The sequence below is a fragment of the Neomonachus schauinslandi genome, chromosome 10, assembly GCF_002201575.2.
Source record: "Neomonachus schauinslandi chromosome 10, ASM220157v2, whole genome shotgun sequence".
In the NCBI taxonomy this organism is placed as follows: Eukaryota; Metazoa; Chordata; class Mammalia; order Carnivora; family Phocidae; genus Neomonachus; species Neomonachus schauinslandi.
This window is the reverse complement of record NC_058412.1, coordinates 22,359,978-22,385,218: the sequence shown is the minus strand read 5'-3', so window position 1 is coordinate 22,385,218 and position 25,241 is coordinate 22,359,978. Positions and strand designations below refer to the sequence as shown.

The following is a 25,241-nucleotide window of genomic DNA, read 5'->3' as shown; positions in this document are numbered from 1 at the left end:
GACTCTAAGTGTCTTAAGGTCAAGCCTGAGTTATTTACTTATATCCCCTGGGAACTTTCACAGTACTGAGCACATACAGGTTCTCAATAAACCCAGAACTCAGTTGAATTGGGTTAAAGTGATTGGGTTAGGGGTAGAGCGGATAAGAAATTAAATGGAACAGCCCAAATGGTCAGATTTAGAATAACAGGCATTTCGCCAGGGAGACATGGCCTCTGGTCCAGGCTGGATGACTCAAAGGGTCACTTACCAAGGATTTACGGGTGATGGGAAAAGACAGCTTGTCATACAATCACACGCTCTCTCACTTGCCTTGGGAGTCACAGATCTCAATACCCTCCACTTCGAAGCAGCAATCCTGCTGCCACAGGCGGCTGCCTCCTCTCTGGGACCATGAAGAAGAGCTGATGTTTCTCCCAGTGACTGCTTTTGTTCTGTGTTACTGTGCTTGGCTGACTGGTTCTCTTGTCACCCAGCATTCTGAAAAGGTGCTGGCTTAAAGATAACATCTCCCTCCAGAGCTTGGCAAATATGGAATTACCTCCATAGCCACTACAAACAATTCTTAGATGATGGCCAGGAAACCTTCCTGAAAACAGTTTTCGGATGGCAGCACTCCCTGATCCTTGCATGGTTTCAAGTCTCGCAGTATGTTGATCATGGATGAAGGAAGGAAGGAAAGAAGGAATAAATGGATGAAAAAACTCCACGGCCATGATCACGGCCACATCCCCACTCCTGAAACTGTCAGAATGTCGGGAGGTCGCAGTGTCTCGTGAGAGATCCCAGAATATGCACAATGTTTTCCCCGAGGGCATTCTTGCTTCCGCACACTATAGCAAAGTGTGAGGTCAGAGCCATCTGCCTCAAGAGACGAGTGCCTCTTTCCTCTAGCATCCAAAATGCTCAGAATTATTACCAGCACCTGCCCTAGTGACCATCTTCTTCCCAGGCCTGGGAGAGGGGGGAGATAGGAAGGAGAGCAGGGATGTTATCTGGTGTCCAGCCAGGTATCCACTCTCCATCGAGCAGTGGAACCAGCCCCGGAAGCCTGGCTCCATCTCTAGGCATTTCCTTCCTTCTTCATGTTCTTGAAAACTCAGAATACTTCACAGCAATGTTAAGTCTCTGCCAGCCCATATTTACTCCCCCATCCTCATGGAAAGAAAAAAAGGGAACAAGTGGTCCTTTGGGTGTTGTAACCAAGCAAGCAGACACTTCCAAAGGAAAGTGTCAGATGCTTAACTGCATGATGGAATAAGACACATTATCCAACCAAGCTTCACTCTGATGCAGCCAAGTCCTACATTTTAGATAGAAGAAGCAATAGGGAAGGGATAATTTATTTAAAGACAGGCTGTGTGTTAATGATGGAGTGGGAAACAGCATCAAGTCCCCTGATTCACAGACAAGGTCATATCTGCCCAAGAACCATAAGTGTAGACAGTGACGCTAAGACACAAGGGGCAAGCAGCCTAGGGAGGAGGAGAATAACAGCCTGAGGAAACACTCTGGAAAAAGTAAGTTAAATGAATCCCGAAGTCCTTGTAGTTGTTCCAAAGACTGCCCGTGGGTTCTACATTTCTGGAGAAGGTAACCAAAACTAAATGAAAATATGACTTTGGGACTGCATGTTACATGTCTGGCTTGGGAAAGCTAAGACAGAAGGTGGAGAAGGAGCTGTAAGAAATACTGGACACATGGTACCAGGGGAAACATCCTTTGGGGAACAGACCTTCCACAGAAACGAGAAGTGCTGTAACACCAAATGGCCTACTAAAGGAGTGCAGGAGCTGCACATGAGTACTCCTTTCTCCCTGGGCGTCATTCTTGCTTGCCACCACCAGAAGAGTGACTCTCGAGTTGCATGTGGAAAGCACAGGTGAGAATGAGCAATGCTAAGAATATCTTTTTTCTCTTCTATCTGATATGATCTGACATCAAGATTTTTGAAAACAGAATCACGGCTAGACAACCAAAGTAAATTTCATTTAAAGAGTGGAGATTTCATGCCACTTTGGTTGAGCATTCCTCTAATTTAACGTTTGCAGTTGTCTTTCTGTGTGTCCCTCCTTCTGTGTCCTCTCAGAGCCACTCCGGGAGGCTTCTGACTGTCGCCACCACCACTCGAGGCAGGGCACAGGCCCCTCTTGCTGAGCTGCGCTAGGGGAGTCACACCAACCGGATCACCCAGGCCAACTGTCCAGGGTCATGAGAGACAAACCAAGGATGCAATCAGGATCTGGGGGCAGGTTACCAGGCTAGAGGCAGAATCACTGGGATCAGGATGGTGCACAAAGTGAATATGGCAAGTAGGAAATGAGATCTCACAAAGGAATTAAGGCTCAGAATGAAAAAACAAAACAGCAACACCTAAGGTGACAATCAAAAGTGGTGGCTGGAAGTACCAGTTAGGGCCACATAAGATGGCAGGCAGAGAGGAGATTGCCAGGAGGCCTTGACTGTGAGGCTCCCTCTTCCACGTGGCCCTGTGTAATGGGTTAAGCTCCATATCTGAGTGTCTCCACGGGACTTAACAACCAGATCCCCAGTGTACACATGAGGAAACTCAAGTGGAGGGAAGCTTGTCCTAGTGATTTGAACAATGTCGTGCAACTAGTTGGAGGAACACCCAAATTAAAATCTTACCTCTCCAATTTCTTTTTATCTGTGCACATAATTAATACACAGCAATATGCTTGCATTCTTCAGATGCATCTGAAGAGATGGTCCCAATGTATAACTCGCTATAGAGTAGAAGCTCAATAAGAAGCACTGCATGGCAAGGTGTTTATCATTGGGAAACACCTTAAAAACACAGCCAACTCTCCGTTCTCTCTGTGCAGATTATACCATGGTATTGAAGGCTTTCCTCCCTTACTGTCTGTTGGTGTGAAATGGGGTAAGACAAATGAATTTCAGAACCATTTTTTTAGTCTACGCAAATCACAACCAAGAACGTCAGTCTGCTGGGGAAACAAAAACCCCCAAACCAATGCCTTTGTGGCTAAATAGGGCCAAAGCGCCTCTTCCTGGAATAGTTTATTAAAGGTCAAGGGTAGCTCTATCCACTAGGTGAAGTCAACCCCAGCCCACTGCTTTTCTGTAACTTGACTTGGGAGAGCTGGAACTTCTGTGTCTTTGGCTTGAAGACTGGGCATTGTCCATGTCAAATTACTAAAGAATAAAGGTCTTGGTTGACTTGCAACTGGAACCTGGCACCATGGGTCAATGGTTCTTACATAACAAAGAAATAAACAGAAGAAACTTCAAATTATCTATTAAGAGAAAGCTGGACCAGGGGTGCCTGGGTGGCACAGTTGGTTAAATGGCCAACTCTTGGTTTCAACTCAGGTCGCAATCTCAGGGTCCTGAGATCAAGCCTCGCATGGAGCTCCATGCTCAGTGCAGAGTCTGCTTGGGACTCTCTCTCTGCACCACCCCACTCTCTCTCTCTCTAAAATAAATAAATAAATTTAAAAAAGAGAGAGAAAGCTGGACCAAAGTTTATTGACTCATTGATTAATGTAACACAACAAGCATTTAAAATAAGATGGCTGTCTATGGAATAAAACTGAAAAGTGATGCTGGGAATACATTCCAACTTGTCTCACCTTTTAACTATTTATTATATTATTATCAAAGCTGTAGTCTTTTCCCTTAATAAGGATGATAACCACATGACCAAAGCAAATATGTTTTGAATAATCCTGACAGTTTTGGAACCTCATGCTGGGAAGACGCTTTGAAACAGGAATCTGGAACCCAGGACACAGGGCAGGGTTTCTTCAACTCGGCGCTACTGACATCTTGTACCCGATAATTTTGCTGCTGTTGGGGGACTGTCTTGCAACATTCCTGCCGTCTATCCACGAAATGCCGGAAGCCACAACCCCCACTTCCGCCCTGCTCAATCCTGACAATCAAAAATGTTCTCATACACTGCCAAACATCTGCCGAGGGGCAAATTATACCTGGTTGAGAACCACTGGTCTAGAGGTATTTTCTCTTTAAGACCATGTGGGTAAATATACTAAAGTAAAAGGAACCACATACCACATCAGGACACTAAAGGTTTTCACAGTCATTTTTACATATGATTTCGTACTTTGCAAATGTATGCTGACATGCTCCCAGCAAAAGTATACTCACTGTGCACAAGAAAACAGAAATCTCTCCACATCAGCAGCAGAGTGAGTTTTGTAAAGCCTTCTGCATCATATTCCACGACACCTCTAGGTGATAAAAACACACACACACAAAGAAAAAACCCTCATCAAAATAAGGCATAAGAGAGATGGAACCAAGTAAAGAACATATTCATAAAATCACGGTGATTGAATCTGAGACGCATTTAGCGTTAAGGGAGTGTTACCATAGGAAGGACGTGGGGTTTGGAATGACAGCATCTACGTTTAAGTTTCAGTTTTGCTAGGTACTATTATGACTTCAGGACAAGTGAAGCCATCAGGTCAGCAACGACACTACTTTCTGGGTGATGATTAAGTCTCACTTTCACATAGCCACTAAGCAGTAATGAGCAATGACAATGTTACTCAGTTTAGGAATCTATATTATTTTCTTCCAAAGCACTTGGAATCCTTTCACTCGTGGCCCCTGTCCTCCCCACCAGGCTCAAGACGAAGAAGCCATATGAGCTGGGTGGGTGCTGGTTCGGGTGGGAGACACATAGGACACGGGTCACATGTCAAGGAGAACGGCCCTGGACGACTGAAGCGCCTGGGTAGACTTCCGATAGGCTCGCCTCCCCCATTTTCCACAAGAGCTGATGCCTGGGACATGTCACCATAACATGACAATACTAACCACACACTGAGGACAGACATCATTGTCTCTGTCATTCACACCAGGAGGCGACTGCTGTCTCCCTGGCTGAGTCAGGCCAATCAGACTGTCAATCCTGATGGCCTCCCAGTTTAAGCAGGAAGGGGGAACTCACTGTAAAGGTAAAGGAACTAAGACACTAAAGGCTGCGTGATTCGCTCAAAGACTGTTAGTCTATCATTCAGATCTTCTGACTTAGGTTAATAATTTTATTCATCAGTTTATATTTCTTTTCATGAATTTGTAATCAACTCAGTATTTTACAACACTGCTATCTAAACTTTTCAGATCCTGCATGCTGTAAGTAAAAACAAGCACAGAATCCTTTTCATTATGCACACAGTATAGTAATATAATAGCAACTGTATTTGATTTAGTAGTTGTATACAGGTACGACTATATTACTGTGTTGGATGCATAATAAAACACATACAAAATGTATATTTAAAAAGAAGGAGTTTTTTGGGTTTTTTTTTAAGATTTATTTATTTATTTGAGAGAGAGAGAGAGTGTGTGAGCATGAGCTGGGGGGAGGGGCAGAGGAAGAAGCAGGCTCCCCGCTGAGCAGGGAGCCTAAGGATGCAGAGCTCAAGCCTAGGACCTGGGATCATGACCTGAGCGGAAGGCAGATACTTAACCAACTGAGCCACCCAGGCGCCCCAAGAATGAGATTTTTAAAAAGATGTAAATGCAGTTTTCCTATTTTTCTTGTGTGCCAGCGGAGTGAGGGGGGACACACACGCTACCTGGGAGGTTACTCTGCTAGCGCCTTCATTTTTAATTATACATATTAAAGATAATCTTCCTCAAAAATCAGAAGACCAATGGTATCATTTATTAACCACTGTTTGTATCCTAAGTACTTTCTCAAAATGTTCATAAATAAAGTTGAAAAAAATCATAAGTATTAAAGACTCATGTGAGAGAGAGTCACACTGTTTAGATATTGACAGTTCTATTTTGGAGGCATAAAAATTTCCACTAGGGATAATGAGAAAACTTCTTAAAATTGTTTTTGAGGAGTCAGAAATTTTGCCCCCATAACTATGCCACACTTTATAAAATTATATCCCAGGGAATGGCCAACCTTACTCTTTATTTCACCTGCTCCTTCCTATTCCCACTTTTTTGGTCCTAATTTATTCATTTCCTTATTTAAAATTTTAATTTTGTGTTACTATATATATCTTTTTGTATTTATAAACCTTCTCCAGAATAAGGTGGGATATAAGCAGACCACTGACCCCCTTAGTGCTCAGTGCCCCTGAATGGGTAGAATGCCCCACCTTTTGAAGAAGACTGGGGAAAACAGGTTCCCTCTGCCCCTGGGCTAGGCCCCAGCGGAAGTGGGGGAGGGCCGAGGCGGGAAGGGGGAGGGGAGTGGGGGGGTGAGTAGCAGCAGGAGGAGATGCCCCCTCTACCTGCAGTCACAGGTGTCCCCCCTCCCCTCTCTGTGCCTCCTCCTAATCCTAAGTGGGAGTCACTGCTCTTGGGTCTAATGCTGGATTTCGTCCCCAGATCTGGGTGGCAAGTTGCGAGTAGGAGCCCTGTCGGGACACCTGAGTCCTGAGAACCCGGGCTCCCACCTGGCGCGATCTCTGCCAGGCAGGTGACTTCCCTCGGGTTACTAGGCTTCTCAAAGTTTCAGGTCTTTCTTGAGTAAACTGTGCCAATATGGCTGGCTCACTCATGACTCCTGGGAGCAGACGGAGGTGAAAAGCACTGTGCAAACTGTAAAGAGCCCTAGAACAAGCAGGTAGTGCTGCCCTTGTTACTGCTGGGTTTGTGGTTAGTCATGATGCTGCTCCAAGGAAGAGATTTGCTTCTATGATTTAGTAAAGGATCCTAAAAACGATCTTCCTAGGAGCTTTAGTGTGAGCAACATGCCAAAAAGACTCAAAATGGCATTGAAAAGCTAGTATGTAGAAGCACGAAGTGCTATTTTCTTAAGCTCTCACATTCGGGTCATCAGGACATGAGGACATTGTTGGCATGCAGTTTAAACAAGGAGGAACTTACGTGCCGAAGTGACTGAGGAAAGCAGCAATATACTCCCTTCTTTTGTGGTACCCCTGAATCACATACTGCACCTGGAACAGAACCCGAAGATGAGGAGTAGGGAATTCTCAAATGCTTTCTTACATTTCCGAGACTCAGAGAAGTAGAAAGAACGGTAAAATGAATACCCACATCCCCATCACCTATGTTCAACAACTGTGAATATTTTGTCTAGCTGCTTCATCCAGCCATTTACCTCCCCATCAAGCTATCAATCAATCTTGGCTGAAACACTTCAAAGGAAATTAGAGACACCATGACAGTTAGTTTGGCCCTAGACAGGTGAGCGTGTATCTCCAAAAAACAAGACATTTTCCTACAGAGCCACAATGTCATTATCATACCCAAAACAAATCTAGCAATCATTCTCTGACTTCATCTAGTATCCTGTGCGTTGTCACAATTTCCCAGTTGTCCCCAAAATATTCTTTTAAAGGCAGGGTGTAATCGAGGGTATAATCAAGGATCAGGCATTTAATCTAGAAGGTCTTTTAATGTAGAATAAGAGTACCTCTTGGGGTGTGTACATATGTCTATGTGATATATGATATTGACTTTTCAGAGAAATTGAGCTAGTTGTCACATAGGATGTTCTGCATTCTAGACTCTCTGGTTGTTTCCTTCCTTTTCCCTCTACTCCCTACATTTCCTATAAATTGGAAGTTAGACTAAAGGTGTGATTAGATTCAGGTTAAAAATTTTTGGCAAGAAAACCTCATAGGTGATAGTGGGCTTGATCACTGGTTAAGGGGACGACAGCAGGACCACTCCACTGTAAAGGGGACTACAACAGGACCAGTCCACTGTAAAGGGAGGTTTCCCCTTTGCCGCCGGGAGTGACCCGCGGGCATACTTCTCAAAGCCTGTGAAGATCTAGCCCCTCTCTCAACCTTTCACCTCATGGTTTTAGGACCTGCTGGAGATGCTTGTCTGAATCAATTATTTCATTAGGAGCCGAAAAATGGCGACTTTTTAAATTCTATCACTCCATTGTGCATTTATCACCTGCAGTTGTCTGTAAAGAAGAGCTTCCTCTCATCAAATGGGGGCTATTTTATGCTGAACTACAACTCCTATTGAAAAGGCAGGACAACGTTGAATTCTTTCTTTTCAAATTCCCAATATCCAGGAAAGGAGTGTTACAATAGGGGATTTTATTTTGCCTTTTTATATTTCCTTGTTATCACCAAATGGCAGTTTTTATAAAAAAAATTGTGAACTTATTAAGCTGGACATCTGAAAGTTAGTCATTTACCCACCAGCTACTAACACAAAAATACATTCCTTATAATGTCCTCAAAGAAATGGCTCAAAGAAACAGGGGAGAAAGAGGCCCCCCAAATTGTTTATATTGGCTGTAGCCACAACGAGTTTCCATGGCTAACAAAAGCTTGAGATAAAGTGCTTGAAATACCCTTGACACAATTGGTAGTGATAGCCCACTTTGTACCCTTTAGAAGTAAAACAATTCTATTTATATAATAGGGGTTTATGTCAATTTATAAAAACAGTGCTTACTTTGCAGGCTTAATGCAGGATCAGAAATGTTATTTTGGGAAAAGAAAAACAGATGATAAGTTTGCTTAAGTGGCTTTGTTTAAAAAGGGGATGAAAACAGTTCTGTGTACTTGATTTTAAAAACAGAAAACCATTTTAACAGAAACCCACAACAAAACTGGCTATAAAGATAGATTCCAACGTAATTATGGAAATTCATCTGAAGAGATTGTTTCTAAAAGCAGCCCATACTGTCCTCGTTTGTAGCAAGCATAAGAACATCAATTTTAAAAGACAAGTAAAATTAATGAAAGGGAACCAGATAAGAAAAACAGACTGATTCTTGTATATCTGGGAAAATGGTAATAGAATTTTTTTTTTTTTTGAGGAAAATGTATGACTAGAAATTAATCTCAATTGGAGAGCTTTAAAAAAAAGGCTTTTCTTCTCAGTTCTGGAAGACCAAATTTGTATGTTTCTCTATAATACTGGGACACAGATTTGAAGGCAGTGCAAAGTCCCACAACGTAAATAAGAATTCTATCCTCCGATCAGTTTTGAAGGAGGGCAGAGGCTGGGGGAATTTGGTCCAATGAGAAGCAACCACCCCACGAGTTAGATGCCCTGGAGTCCGCGCCAAGCCCAGAGACTGCAGACTTGCCAGATTTTCGTTTCCCTGACATTTAAAAAATAATACTGAAGCCTCTGAAATATTATTGTACTTTAAAAATATTTCCTCTACAGAGATGAGCTATCTTTTGAAAGAAAGAGACAAACAAAAGATTTCTTTTCCAAGCCAATGAGCACAAGTCAATAGGAGCATAGGAAACAGTACTTTGGGAACTGAGCAAACGGAGTCAGTCGATGTGGAAGAAAGAAAGTCAGTATTGCTTGTGGACGAACATCTCTGGTTTTCAGCTAACTACACCGGCTGGGCATTAACAAGTATATACTTATACTTTTTAGAAATATCTGGCAATAGCCATTTATGTAAACTCAGCTAGTCGCCAATGTACTGACTCATTCATGCAGCTAAGAGAAAGCTTTAGATAACCTGATGGGCCTGCCTACCGGACCAGCTAACCTGGAAATCTTGCCCCTGGGAGTGGGACTCTGGCAAGCTGCTCCTAGACAGGACGTGGAGAATCAAGCACTGAGTAGTAAAAAGTGAGGTAGAGAAAAGCAGAAAGAGGTGAAGGCAGTTCTAGTGAATTACCTTGATACTCACTGGTGGCAAACACACACTCACACACACCCACACTCATGCATGCATGCAGCACAAGATAACTGGGAAATGGAGGACTTCAAAGGTGCAAGATCTAGCAAAAACTTAGGACATAAAGGAAATTTAAGGAGGAGGACGTAGAAATTTAAAAGATGAAGATAAGACTGAAACGGGAGGTCAGAATCCTTAGGAGAGGAAGAAGGAGCACAAGGAACTAGGGAGAGAAATGGATGAACTGTAACTCGAAGTAGGAAAGGCCGGCGTCAGGTGGCAACTGAAGCTAAGACTGGGTGCAGAGGACGAGCCTGCAGGCCAACGCCGACAGTGCGGGGGCGGGGCTCCGCTGGAGGGAGGAGCCTCACGAGGGGAGGGTCAGGAGACCGGCTTTTACCTTGTTGGTGAGTAGGTGGCACACTTGCGGCACATAATCAATGAGACATCCTCCTCCGGGAAAGGCTGGGATATGCAGAGCTGAGGAGCCTCCAAGGGCACTGAAAGGACAAGAGTACAAGGGACACTTCTCTTAGGGCTCCGGCTATGCAGGAAGCGATAACCCCAAACAGACTCGCCTTCTCTTAACGTCTGCCCACCAACCACTTGAGTTAATGAGGATGGGAACATGGGCTTCACTTTATGATTACATTTCTTTATTTTTATCTGTTTTGTTAAATCAGCATGTTCAGATTGCCCATGACTACCAACTAATGATCAGTAAAAACTAATGATTCTATCACACAACAGGACGAATTGGCACATTCTGATTGGCGTGGGTAAATGTCTTACCAATATTAATGGGTTGGACCTTGGATGGACACACACATTTCCATACTCTCCATTATGTGCTGGGCAAAGAGAAGTCATTCCTTAAACCCCCATATTGAACTGAACTGAATTCCTTCAGCACCACCACGGTGCAATGGAGGGACTGGCTCTGCCCCTTACCAGCTTTATTCCCCGGGGGAAGCCTCCTGGGGCTTTAGCCTCCTCGAGTTTAGTGTGGGGCCAGTGGTGTAGGACAGGGGCTGCAGACTCCAGGCTCCACCCAGCCCAGGGAGGTGATATAAATGAGCACAGAGAACTGTAGTTTCTGCACAGTGGGAAGGGCTCTCCACCCTCCAACTCCAGCTAATCTCTGCCATGGTGGAAACACAAGCCTGGTCTTCACAGACCCTTATTTTTCACGTGAAGCCAGAAATCCAGATGATTTAAGTTCTCAAGTTTTAAATGGTGGCAACTAACTAAACATCTTCTGAAACACTGTGCTGCTCCATCCTGTGTCTGTGGGTCAATATGGGTAAAGTCTGCAACTAGTCCAAGTCAACACCGACATCCATCTAAACAAGAAGGTACAGTCAAAAATCACTGATCCAAGCACTAAGACACAACACTGATCCAGAAATAGTTTCCAGGACTTTCGTGGAGATTCCCTTTCAGTTTAAATCAACCAGCATACCATTATTAAAGAAACTGCTCAGAACCTCACAGTATACATTTCATATCCCATCCTTAATCTTGATTTCATCTTCTTTCCTACTCTCACTTTCCTTTGGTCCTAATTTGCTTTTCTTGTTTGAATTTTATTTTAACGTATAGATTTCTTACTGTAAAAGCCCCTTAAACCACCTCTGTAATATGATGGGGTATAAAGAGACCCCTAAGATCCGTTAATGCTGTGATTATTCATTAACCAAATCCCTAGTTACAAGGCTGTAAATGGAAGCAAAGTGTTTCACAATAACAGTCTAGAAAATCATTCTTAAATAGTTTAGAGCAGACAGACTTAGCCTAGGGTTTGCAATACAGGGAACAATACATGTAAGTACTGAAAGGGTCCTAGACCCAGCCTGTCTCCCTATTGACCAAAGATTCCTGAAATTAATTTTTCCAGTAGAAATGGATATTACGTTTATTTATTTATGGAATGAAAAAGCCCCAACACGTGAATAAAATCCCGGGTGATGAGAGGAAGTCAACGGGGTGGAAATATTTGCTGTTGACTTTTTCTATTCAGATGAGACCTAAAAAGCACAACAACCCTGACAACTGAGAAAATTATGAGACAGCATTTGACTAAGTATGACATTAATGAATCATCTACAGTCTGCAACTGCACAGAATCAGCAAGAACATCACTTCCGTTTGCTACTCTCAGAGCAGACATTGGAGGAGATTCAGCCTAAACTCCGAAGGAAGCTAGGAAAATTCCTATGACTTCTTGTGTACTGGAAGAAGGCTTTTTGTCCCCTCTTTTGTATGCAAAAGTACATAGAGAGCACACTTCTAAGTGGAAGGTTCTAACAGTTCCATTAGGATGGAAACTGATTAAGAAGAAAATTCTATAGTACAAGAGAAAGAGATCCAATATTTTTATCTTGTCGTTCCTGGGGGGAAATACCTGTATAACATAGAAATACCAAGATCCAGGCTTCTCGTAGCATACTTGGAAGAACAATCTTTAGCATAATGAAATTCCAGAAAATAAAATAATTTGGACAGTTTCCTGGAATTGATTACAATGGGCTTCGACCTGTATACAATATTACAGGACAAGTTCTTAATCATTCATTAAATTGAATACAAAAAAATGAAAATAGTCTGTGGGTAATCCTCTAAACTTGAGACTCCCTCTGCTTCTGACACATAGCCATTAAACAAAAATTACCTATAATGATGGAAAGAGGCAGAGGCGTGGAGAACTCCAAAGACTGGTTGCTTGGCCAGCGGGCCCATCTCTCTGAACTCTGTGGTTATCGGAAACCAACACTTGTTGCTAGGTGCTTTCTCATTACCTAATTTAATCCTCCCCACAATTCAGTGAGGTGAGAATTCGCACTGTAATTCTACAGGTGAAGAAACTGAGGCTCAGACAGCAGAAGAAATTCCCTTGGGTTCACACAACTAGGAGATGGTAAAGCCAAGATCTGAACTCGGGTTGGCCTGTTGCCGGAGTCCACGCTGTTACTGCCGGATTCCGTGCCTCCCTGAGAGCAGGGGGATTTGACTCTTGAAACAGCTCCAGGGACGGGAAGAAACAGAGGGTGTGGCCCCCCGTGAGCCAGGTCGGGACTGCAGTGATGCCATCGGGCTTCCAGAAGCACCCAGACCACCACTGAAGCAGGCTCTGTGATGTACACCTCATCTCTCTTTACAATTTTCCACCCCGCAGCAGAGCAAGCATTCCCGTGCATTTTGCTCCTACCTCAGTCTCTCCCACCCCAACCATCAAACAACCACAGTCGCTGGATTTATTTTTAAAAGGACACTTACTGCACCCTTTCTTTAACTCAGTAGTTCCTCAGCTTGTGAGGGTACTGAACCTGACTGCCAGCATCATATACTGATAAGTGCTGCTGATTCATGTATAAATATCCGTCTTGTGGGTAAATATTTAACAGGCCTGCTATAGCCTGAATGCTGCCCTGATCGTGCTGAATAAACAAAGTCAAGTGCCATGAAATAAAAAAGCTATTACGTTTTTAAAGGGTGCAGGACGGAGGTCCAGCCGGGTGAGCTCTAATTATTTAATATTCATGAATCAAAAACTATTGGGTGGAGCACATACAACGAAAAGCTCAGCATGTGCAGAGATTGCAGGGCTCCCTGAGCGCTTCCCAGGGGTGCAGGGCTGGCTGGAGAGAAGGCAGGGCTGGACCGACAGGCTCCGTGGTGGCGGGGAGGGGCAGGGAGGGGGGGGGAGGTATAGGAGGGGAGGGGCAGGAGGGGCAGGGCAGGGGGAGCAGGGGATGGAAGGGACCACTGCTGTGGATTCTTCTGATCTCCAGACCAGTGAGGGGAGGAAGCAGGGCAAAAAGTGAGGAAAAGTCAACTAGAGCGGCGGGGTCTCAGGCTGAGATTGGGAGGACAAAGGGGTGAAGGGGCTGTTTTGATGCGAAAGTACTTTCTGTCTCTTTATGGACTGAAATGAGACGTGAAATTGGCTGCTAATTCTCAGACCTGAAACTGAATCTGTGGATATAAATTAGGACAAGGCCAGAGTCTGAGAAACCTTTCCAACAATGGAGTTAAATAGACCAAATGGTAGCCAGAAAAACACTTCCAGGTCCGTCTCACTGGATCTAAAAGTCAAATATAAGAATTGTCAGTGTTCACCGTATTGATGCGATTGTTTTCTATGCAAATACAGCTAATAGAGCCTTTTGGGAAGGGGGTTCTGTCTGCAAATATTCAGAGCACTTTTTTTTTTTAAGCTTTTATTTATTTATTTGAGAGAGAGAGAGATAGCGAGAGCAGGAACACAAGCAGGGGGAGTGGGAGAGGGAGAAGCAGGCTTCCTGCCGAGCGGGGAGCCCGATGCGGGGCTCGATCCCAGGACCCTGGGATCATGACCTGAGCCGAAGGCAGACGCTTAACGACTGAGCCACCCAGGCACCCCGGAGCACTTCTACTACTGAAGACTTGACTTGGCTACGTTGCTACAGCACAAGGGAAATATTTTTGAGCATTTTGACATGGAAAAATGCAGTGAGTCAGCCTGTCTGAAGGCCTCACTTGGGACAATGGGGTTTGATTTTAACCCATTATGGAACGGTTAACTCCCTCCTCTCCGTGTGGGGTTTTACCTCACTGGCCAAATAAAATGAGCAAAACATGACTTGGCACTGGAGGAAACCAGAAGGGGCCAGTGATTTTCAATTCTAATTCTTGCTTCCGCCACGTTTGTTCTGTTTGGTTCTACTCAATTTTCTCATCAGTGCCGTGGGATAACACTGCTCTCAAAAAGACCCATCTCTCTCAAGGGATAAAGCAACAATTAGAATTACAGTAATATGAAGAGAGCACCAAGCACTCTACGAGTGACTATTCTAAAATGTCTCCTGCTTGTGTACGCTATGGTCAAGGGTTATGTCAAGACTCTGTTAGAGACACTTGGATCAGCGTTACCATCCTGCTCTGCCTCTGAATCGGGTTCCGAGGGAGAGGAAGATGATCTGGTTGCCTCCTCCACAGGATGATTCAGGGGAGTGTTGGAGGGTGAAGCACTGACAGGGGGAACTTCCAGGATGGTAGATGGACTCAAGCTGCCATGAGCCCCCAGGCTAAGACACATCCTAAGGAAAGGTGAACTCTCAATTCAACTCAACAAACACTAACTCTATGCCCAACTCTGTGTAAGGACCTCAGTTTCCTATTCTGGATCCGTACTAGGGCACTACTGCTAATTCCCTTCAAGGAAGAGGAATGCCAAGCCCTCAGGAATCTGGGGCACTCTATAATGCCAGAGTATGTTTCCTGGTGGCCTGCCAGGAGACCCATTACAGCAAAACACAAGTCACTGTGATTTACTGAGCATCTGCTTTAGCCAGGCACTCTAGTAGGCATTTCGTTATCTCTAAACCTCATAACAACCTGGCCAAGTAGACCTAAGTAGTCCAATTTACAGAAGGGGACACTGAGATTCTAAGGATCTAAGTGTCTTCCCAAGGTCACCCAGCAATTAAGCTGCAGAGATGGGCTCAAAACCCAGTCTTCTTGGTTCCAAGGTCTACATCCTTTTTCGTCAGAAAATCTTTCATAGAAAGACAGTGTGAAAAATTTAAAACTCTACCCCCCCATGTCCTGAAACAGTGGTATAAGTGGCTGAAATTATCCTCACAAAAGCTTAGATCCATAAAACTCAGCACTGTGTCATCTCATTTGTTCTTGTCTTAAGATATCATATGTCACAACAAGTTAACTTATAGGATAGAGAAAAAAAGTCCTATCTAGCCTCTGAAAACCCAGAAGTGCACAGACAGTACATTAAGGAGAGACTCTGGTTTGCTGGTTTCCCCAACTGGATTTTCTTTGTGCTAGTAAAGCATTTTCTAGAGCTGTTGTTAGCCCCTGTCTCATTTCACAGATTCAACATTGAGCCATCTCAAGAGTCTCTTGATACCTCAGTTAAACAAAACCAGGGGCTAAATCAAAATTAAAAAATCTTAATGAGTATAACAGGAGAAAAAAATAAGAGATCCGAGTGACAAATTAAGTTTACAAGTAGAAGAAAATCTGGGGAGTCAAACTGGATGAGGGGTTCAATAAGAACTGATAGAGGCCTGGTCATGTTGCATTTGCGACTAACCCAGTATTTCCATTAAACATGCTTCACAGTATATAGCAGGTCTTTATTAGAGTACTGTATCCCATTGCTTGTTTCCCATTTTTAGAGGGACATATGAGAATGGAAATGTTCTGAGACCATGATAAATATGAAATGTTCCTCTGGAGCAAAGTCTAAAAAGAAGCTGAAACTGTTAAGTGAAATTACTTAGCAAGTTATGGAATCATTAAATAGAGTGACTTAAAAATGTGAAGACATACTCTATGGACTATTTGAATCAGCTGTTCCTTGCTTACACACAGTATACATGAAGAGTTTAAAATATGACGGATTTCGTTGGTACAGTGAGTGAATTTTCCACAGGACGGGACAGGAATAATAACTCCATTTAAGAAGCAATAGGTGGGGTGCCTGGGTGGCTCAGTCGTTAAGCATCTGCCTTCGGCTCAGGTCATGATCCCAGAGTTCAAATAAATAACTAAAATCTTTAAAAAAAAAAAAAAAGAAGCACTAGGTATCAGGCATTATGCTAAGTGCCCTCCTGTATGACATCATCTCTGCTTCATACGAACCTGCGACAGAGGTGTTATCCCATTTTACAGATGGGAAGGCTGGAGCTTAGAGAAGCTACAGAACCTCTCCAAGGTCACGTAAATGGTAAATGGCAGAGAGGCATCTAAATCCAGGTGCCTCTGACCTAAATCTATCCCCCCCACTTAGGCCTTCAGGTACCACTTTTGTGATTTCTGATGCAAAAATCTATCTGCAGACCTGACACATCTGGTTCCACGTGCATCAGGTTCACAGGCTCCTTGTGGCTTGGAGAGTTCAGGCTGAGCCACAAAGGCTGTTTCCAGGAACATTTATTAAACTGATTTAGGTACCTGAACTGAAGCAATGAAGGCCTTTTTCATTCTAGGCAAATGAACCCCAGGAAACCCAGAAGAACTCTGAGGGCCAGAGGACCTGATGGGCAACTCCCAGCAGATAGGAGGTGGCATGCAAGCAAGGAAACCTGACATTAAAAAAAATACAAAAGATGGGAATATTGCAACTGCAAACAGAATATGCCTCACGACACGAACACTAACCAAATTTTTGTTCAGAAATGTGTTTTTTAAGTTTGTTAACATCTTTAAAAAGCCTTCAAGGGACAGCAATCTTAACAGATGTCCACCATCAGGATTCTGTTGGCATGTGGAAAAGCACTTAAAGTAAATCCCCCGAAACAACAATGGACTTAGCAGATGTTCTATTAAGGTTTGGGATGAACTACTTATGATGATGCCTTGGCCGCGCAAGACATGAATAGGCGAAGCAAGAGAAAAGCTTTTCCCCTCTGCCTGCCTTTTGATCCCTGGCCTATTATCTGCAGTTGAATCCACCACAATTTCTTTAAGAAATGGAACTATTTTCAAGCATCAGGCATCGAGACTGAGTACATTTACTACGAGCTTGTTTAGAAATGTACAACTCAGACCCCTGTGAATGGCTTTATTGCTCTATTATCCAGGTACACATCACTTTTCCTATGAAGTACTTTTATAACATATTTACTGGGAAAAAAATCAATACATAGATATATCAAATCGTCACACTGTATACTTTGAAGATCTTACAACTTTGTCAGTTATACTTCAATAAAGCCAGTAAAAAAATCAATGCATACCATAGTTACCCTCAGCTAAATGCACAAGCATTTCTATAGCTCCCTCCTCATTGCACACTGCTTTTAATGGTCAAAGGAAATGCGGAGAAGAGGAAAAAGAATGCCTCTGCCTGTCCAGGGCAGAGAAGGATATCCACCTGATTCCTGTTTACTGTTTTTTACTAGAGCCTCAGGCACACAAACAGCATTAGGCAACTTCATGCACACATTGCTGGTCTCTGTGCTCCAAGAGCTAATCTGTAGGAAGCTGCAGTTGGGTTTGTGCACACAAAAACAAGCAAAGATACCAGAAGATGAGATTAGCCAGGGTGCCGGTACATAACACTTTATAATTTGTTTCCAAAGTGCTCTTTTTTTTTTTTTTTTTTTTTTTTTAACAACAGCCTTACAAAGTAGGTAGCAAGTCTTACTACACCCATTGTGGAAATGAGAAGACTGAGGCTTGAGATGGATGACTTGCCCAAGGTCCAACAGCTGGAAACAGTGAAACGGGCTTGTGATTTTTTTCTCTGCACTAGTAGTTTTCATGACAGTGTGAGGAGAACCTGGGGAGCCTGTTAAAAACTCAAGATACCCAGGCACCATCCCAGAGAAGCCGATTTATTAGGTCTGAGATGGGACCTTGGAATCTGCATTTTAAGAGGTTCCCTAGGGCATGCAGGTGCAGGTGGTCCGCACACCACTGCTCTGTACCTCACGCCGAGGGTGCACACCTGGGACCGGGAATGGGGAAAGGTGTGGTAAAAGCAAATTTGCCTCCCATCCTTGGGGCATTAGGTCACTGACAATTTGAAAGGCACTGTGGACAAGAAGGTGAAGGAAACACAGACATGCTCTTAAGGACTAAGGTCTAGTATGGGAGTATAAGATACTTATGGAAACAACTAGAAAAAAGGTGATCACCACTGAGTTTATTCATGGGCAAAAGGCAGTGTAGTTACATGCGGGTAACCAGAAGACGAGGCGAGGGAGTAGTCAAATCAAGACTGGGGACTGAAGTAAGGAGGCCACAGATTCTACTTAAAAAGGCAAGGCACTGGATCAAAGGCTAGGGACTCTGCGGGCAGCAGACCATGGATCCCAGACCACACTGAGCAGCTTTTGCCCCCATGAGAAAAGCACCTTTCACACTTCAGGCTGCCCAGGAGAGCTACCGGTAAGAGGGCATCTGCCTGGAGAGGGAGTAAGAAGATACAATGGTAGATCTTGATGCATGCCAGTGGTGACCTGGGCAGGAAAGAAAATTTGAGGTTAGAAAAGAAGTTCTGGGGACACCCGGGTGGCTCAGTCAGTTAAGCATCTGCCTTTAGCTCGGGTCATGATCCCGGGGTCCTGGGATCAAGTCCCGCATCGGGCTCCTTGCTCAGCGGGGAGTTTGCTTCTCCCTCTCCCTCTGCCTGCCGCTCCCCCTGCTTGTGCTCTCGCTCTCTCTCTCCGACAAATAAATAAAAATAAAATCTAAAAAGAAAAGATAAGAAAAGCAGTTCTGTTTAGTCAGAGAGTGAGAGATGTCCTGGAGAGAAGGAACAGTCTGAAGTTGGAGACTGAATCTCAGCCAGTCTCAATGCTTAACATGTCTCTTTTACACTGACAACTTCCAAATTTATACTCCAGCTCAGACCTTCCTTAACCTGGGACTCAGACAGCCGACTGCCTACTCGCTGCCTCCCCCCCGGATGTCTAAAGTGCGCTCCCGACCCCACCTGCTTACGGAAAGGCTGCCTGCAACACCTGCTCCCGCCCTTGTCCAGCAGCCAGCCAGTGGCAGCTCCAGCCTACTGGTTCCTCAGGCATCCTGGGCTCTTCTCTCTCACATGCCCCGTTCGGTCAGCCCTGTCCAGTCTCCTGTAACTTCTCATCTGGATTCCTGCGCCATGGACAGGCCGGGACTATTCCACCTCAGACAGCTGGCCCAGTCCTTCAGCTCTTCTCTCGGCCTGGAACACTCTTCCCAGCCATCTGCGGGGCTTGCTGTCTCACCTGCTTCAGGTCTCCCTCGAATATCACCGTCTTCGTAAGACTTCCTGAACCAGCTACTTGTAACAACCCACCTCCATCCCAGGTATCCCCTCGTCTTTGTTTTACCTTTTTTATGGCATATGTGTCCAGAAGACACTCTACATACGGTCTTTGTTTCTTGTCTCCCCCCAGCACCCTTCACTAGAATGGGGACCTCTGTCTGTTTTGGTCCTGCCGTAACACCAGAAACAGGAATAATGCCAAGTTCATAGTAGGCACTCAATAAATATTTGTGGTATTAAAGTCAAATGAAGGTAGGGAGAGATACGGGAGTCAAATTTCCAAAATGGACATTAAAAGTCAGTAAATGTATACATCTTTTCTGAAACAGTCATTGTGAAAGGGCCTAGGACAGGGGTCAGCAAACTTCGTCAGTAAAGTGCCAGGTGGTAAATGGTGTCGGCTCTGTGGCCACAATGTCTCTGTCGCAACCGCTCAACTCTGACGTTCTGGCATGAAAGCAGCCACAGACAATACGTAAACAGGTGACGCACTGGGTTCCAATGAAATTATTTATGGACGCTGAAATGTGGATTTCATAACATTTTTACACATCACAAAATATTACTCTTTAAGTATTTTTCTAGCCATTTAAGAAATGTAAAACATAAGTCTTAGCTCATGAGCCAAACAAAGTGGGCTGTAGTTTGCTTGCTGGCTCTTGATCTAGGATCATAGGATCATTTGACAGTTCTAGGGGTGCTGAAGATAGGGATGTATCCAGGAAGCAATAGAGGCAAAAAGACCTGGAGTAGGTTAGCAAAAACGAAAAGCAGCCCCTTTGCTCAAACCTCTTACAAACTGTGTTCGACCAGCAGGGCAAACTGCAAGCATCAGTCTTCTTTAAGCAAAGGTGAGGTGAGCATTAGGCACCTCGAGGCACCTTGTGGACTGTGGGAGTTCTCATAATGATACTGGGTTGGAGCTGTGCAGGGGAGCTATTTATATCATCTCGAATGAAGCTTGAGGCATATTCTGGTGCTATCTACTTCTATGCTAGGTGAAAAAGCTGCCTACAAAAGCCTTCCTCCCACCCAAAATACTGTTAGTTGGTGACTGATCCTCAGAAATATTAAGATGAATCATATATGCTCTTTTCACAGTGCAAGGAGAGATAATTTTAAAACTCAGAAAATGTCACTTTGGGTAGTCACACACCATACAATTAGAAAAGCTGCCCAGCCTGAAAATTGTAAATAAATAAAATCCTGTTCTTGCATGGAAACATTTTTCCTCATTTAGATTCCGATGCTTGTCTTAGGACTTGCCTCCAAGATTGGCTGGTGTTAAAACGTGTTCAGTCCCATAATCTGATGATGGAAGGCAGGCTTTGTTCTCCACCCCTCTTCCCTGGGGCCCTCCCTGGCTAACCCTGCTGTTCTTGGTAACCCACGGCACTCAGCTCTGACTTTCTCAAACTGCTGCTCTTCTCACCTACAAGCAGCTTGTGGCCTCCCTGTCTCCTGCTCTGGGTCGGCCTGAAAGGTGCCAGCCAACAGTGGGCTCAGTCTGGACCCAAGCACAGGGAAAGGAATCCTGCATTTCTTTTCTTCACCTGCTTCCAGAAACAGGTATTTTTGTCTTTGATCCCTAAGCTCTGTTTTCTTTCTCTTGTTACTAAACAGTTCACTCCCTATCTCCTCCTGGCCCCTCCCTTGCCCTTTTTTGCAACTTCATCATTTTTCCACACTGCACCGTTTGGCACAGGAAAAGGAGGGAACCACATCAAATAAAGGAATGCAACCACAAAAGCTGCCTTGAGAAGCAAGGCCCTGGATTTTTTTTTTTTTTTTTTTTTTTGGTCAATTTACCGTTTTTGGACTTGTTCTCCCATAATCAAATCCTCCCTATCGTGTTAACAATGTGGTAGTGTGTCAATACATTGGAATTTTGCTTCAATCAGCAACCCAGAGCTTAATAGGAAAATGAAGCAACAAAATGCTGGTCTTACTGTTAACCTTAGGCCAGGCCTGTACTTAGGATGGGGATGTTGGCTTCTTGATGGTACGCGGGCCAAACCTTCAATGTTTTGTGAGGAGCTTGGGGCTGTCAGCAGAAGCCTAAGGAAGTGTCTTGGGCATTACTTAGGCATGCTTCTGCCATCACAAGAGGGACAAGCACTCCAAGGACACTGACTGAAGCATGAAACACCCAAAATTTTAGTAAGCCAGGGAAAGTTTAGACTGAATTCACCTGCAGAAATTTAAAAGACACATTCGGGGGAGGAACAGGCTGGGTAAATAAAATGGACAATAACTTAGCAATAAAAAGTAACAAAATATTCAGAATGAATGAATGAATGACACGTTCAGCTTAGTGACAGCCATTCCTGGGTCTGGCTCTGTGACACTCATGATGTCTATAGTTCTCACAAAAAGGCTTGTGTAAAGTTCAAGTGTTGTTTTGTTGTTGTTCTAAATTAAAAACATGTGTCCAACACATAAACCATTTAGGTACAACAAGAAGGTGCCACAATTCCAAAATAATTCCAAAAGTCACTATTCCATCTCCTCGGGAAGTATGTGTTAGAGTCAATGTTTAACAACAGCTGGTTAATAATATTCATCATAAATGAAAACACCAGTTAGAGGTGGAATACTTTTGATGTGGTAGTTTTATCTTTTGTGACTAAGTTGGTCAACTAAACTGTCCATAACACGAAGGTAAGTATTTTTGTTGTGATTTTGGTTTGGTTCACATGGAACAGTCACAGGCCATTTGGTTAACGTTGGAAATTAGCCTATCTTGAACATCGTCTACAGCATATATAAGCAGTCAACAGACGGGCCACTAGGCAGTGATTCTCCACCTTTATCTACCCCAGCACATCCACATAACATGGCATCCCTCCAGCGATTCTCTTGGGGAGAAGAGAAGGGATAGCAGAAGTATCTCTTCTCTCATCCCCATTCCAGGGTAGCATACTAGAATCTCAGGGTGAAGAAATGTGTGAATTGAAACAAAACACCTTGTAGTTGGTTCTGATATGGACTGATAGCATAGATTTTTCAACCGCCCCCAACCCAACATGAGAATCACTGTCTCGAACATATAGAAGGAGGAGTCTTCTATCCTCAGGAGCTGAAGACCTTCACGGCTAACAGGTGAAATTGCTGGTCTTCCAATTTTGGCAGTGTTCAGCCTGGCCCCAGCTCCACTTTGGAGAGCCAAATCGCCCACGTCATTTCAGATGCCCATTTGATCTTCTTGCCCCCTCTCCACTTCCTCCTCCCCACCGTAACACTGCGGCTGCCCAAGATGACCGAGAGGATGATAAAGTTAAGACAGTGGATGATGAAGAGAAGCAGGAACAGCGGGCAGGTGCTTGCTTAAAAGCACCCCGTCTACTCTGCCTTGTGCTGCCACCAGCTATGGCCCCAGGAAAGGGACACAAATGTGCAGGCACGATGTCACCACCGGTCTAGCAAAGCAGGACACAGACAGTGGATGGAAGCATGGCTGCCCTCCACAGAACCAGGCCCCACCTCCAGGCAGTATGCTCCAAAGTCACCTGGAAAGCAGAGGGAGCACACTGGGCAGAGGGAGTTGAGGAAAAAGGACATCTGGGAATTTGCAGAGATGAGGGACTGAGGAGGCTATGAGCACAGTCAGAATTCTAACAGAAATAACATGCATTCAGTAGATGCCTGTCATTTAAAAAACATTTTATCTTACTAAATAAATTGTTTACTTACTAATGGAGAAAGTGGGAGTTCAGTTCTGTTAATATCCATCTGTGCAGAACCGGGAGCCTGTTTCTGAATATCACTATTTACCTGTGTCTTTTACTTAAATATATATATATCCATTGGTTTAAGCACTATTTTTATCAAATTCTCTAAAATAGATGATTCAAAACAGCCACGACAGTAAACAAGGGCCTGCACGCCCAGACAAAGACTGCAGGGCAGGCAAGAGGAGAAGCAGCGGGAGGCCCAGGAGGCATGCCCCCCCGCTCCAGGCAGCTCAGGGGAATCTGGGCTTGTGGGGAGCTTCATTACCCCACAAGGCAGATGTGTTTGCTTCTTTAACCCAGTGGCACAGATGCAACAGAAGGAGAGAGGCTTACTCAGGAAGGGAATGGGTTCTGGTAAATGTAGACAAGGATGACACCAATTTCACTGGCCAAATATAATTGGGTTTGGCCTATTAACTTGTTTGAAACTCATTTTCTTGATTGCTTCAGAATTTTGATTTTTCTTAAGCTTTCCAAACTACAATACTCAAAACTTAGTAACAGAGCAATATTAACAGCAGAGAGGGGAATGCAAACATGACTTATTCAACAAGCTGTAGGGCTGAACCACAGCCACTCAATCCTGGCTCTGTCTCAGAATGGCATCGGGGCATCAATGGACCCGAAGTAATTTCACCCAGACCCACACGGAAGAAGGACATGCTGACCGGACCTCTTGGTGTAAGGATGCAGGTCCAGACACTCTTAACTCTCAGGAGTCCTGGTACTCTCCCAAACTAACAACCCCATAGAAGTCCTGTGGACATTTACAGTCTTCAAGGAGAAAGGCAGGGAGGGGTCCACAACTTCCGGGCCTCCAGGCAAACCCTGAGCATCAAAGTCTGCAGGGCTCAGCAGTTCACCACAGAGCCTCCAACCACTCAGAGGATCAGCATCCCTCTTTCCCAATCAGACAGAGAATGCTTCTCAGTATGAGCTGTGGCGAACTGAGGACAACTCACTTTTGTGGGTGCGTTCTCATTTTGCTAGGAACTAACCAGGGCTCAGGGTCACTTTAGAGCAGGGGGAGCCCTGAAGCCCACTCACAACCCATCCTCAAACCCAAGGTGCAGCCAGGCTCATCACCTGAGCAGCAAACACTCCAGGTGTCCTCTAGACTCAACACGTGGATCAGGCATATTTGGAAATGGGAGCCTCCTCAGAAGGGTGAGGACTGAGCCAATGCTCCGAGAGAATGTACGACAAGTTCACACGGGTAGAACCAAATCACAAATGTAAGCGAGTTTCAACATGAAACATCCCAATCAAGGAGCGAAACACATGAGAGTGAACCTTCCAGTGGAGAACCACGTAGCCACTAGGGAAGAATGAGAGTGACCTACAGGTCAGGGTCTAGAAAAATGACTATGACATATTGTTAAAGCAAGTTGCAGAATAGTATGTATCATGCCATTTTTATGGCTAAATGAAAACAACAACAAAAACCCAAAATGAACTAAAAGGAACAACACTGTGAAAATATTACATCTAAATGTTGTATATTTTCCAGTAAGTCACATTTCCCCTCTGCCTTTTCACTGAGGTGAAGCCTCGAGGTTCACTGCCCTGAAGAAGAGGGTGGCACCACACAGGTCAGAGACGCCCCCCGCATGGGGAAGAAGGGAGGACCAGCACTGAGGAGGACAGCCCTCAGACAGGAACGGAAAGACACAGAGGCAGAAAGGGGACAGAGTCAGAGAGAACAGGGTCTGCCTGGGTATCTCAGAGACCTTCTTCGAGCCTCAGAGGGGAGAGAGAGAGCAAGAGAGCGAGAACAAGAACCAGTGGTGATGAAAGGATAGACGTTCTAGATTAACTGAGGGAAATCCAAATGGAGAGGGGTTTTTTAATTTCACTGCCCACTTGGAGATGAGGAGATCACATTGTCGAGTAATCTTCAGGGTAAGACAGAGTTGCTGTAGGACAAAAAGGACATTTTACCTTGTATACTTTGTTATTTGGTGGTACTGGAATTGGTACTGGTGGCTATAACTGGCACATATTATCTTTTTTTTTTTTAATTTTTTTTTTCTTATGTTAATCCCCATACATTACATCATTAGTTTTAGATGAAGTGTTCCATGATTCATTGTTTGTGCATAACACCCAGTGCTCCATGCAGAATGTGCCC

At 44.3% G+C, this 25,241-nt stretch overlaps 1 protein-coding gene across 1 annotated transcript in view; it reads right to left on the bottom strand.

Annotated features, from left to right (window-relative positions):
* BABAM2 (BRISC and BRCA1 A complex member 2) overlaps window positions 1-25,241 on the bottom strand; it is a 398,034-nt gene that overhangs the window by 75,709 nt on the left and 297,084 nt on the right. The window contains exons 8-10 of the mRNA XM_021697338.2: window positions 10,017-10,116; window positions 6,865-6,935; window positions 4,153-4,235 (exon numbers count right to left, since the gene is read on the bottom strand). Coding sequence (XP_021553013.1) covers window positions 4,153-4,235; window positions 6,865-6,935; window positions 10,017-10,116 — 254 coding nt within the window. The remainder of the gene's footprint in view (window positions 1-4,152; window positions 4,236-6,864; window positions 6,936-10,016; window positions 10,117-25,241) is intronic.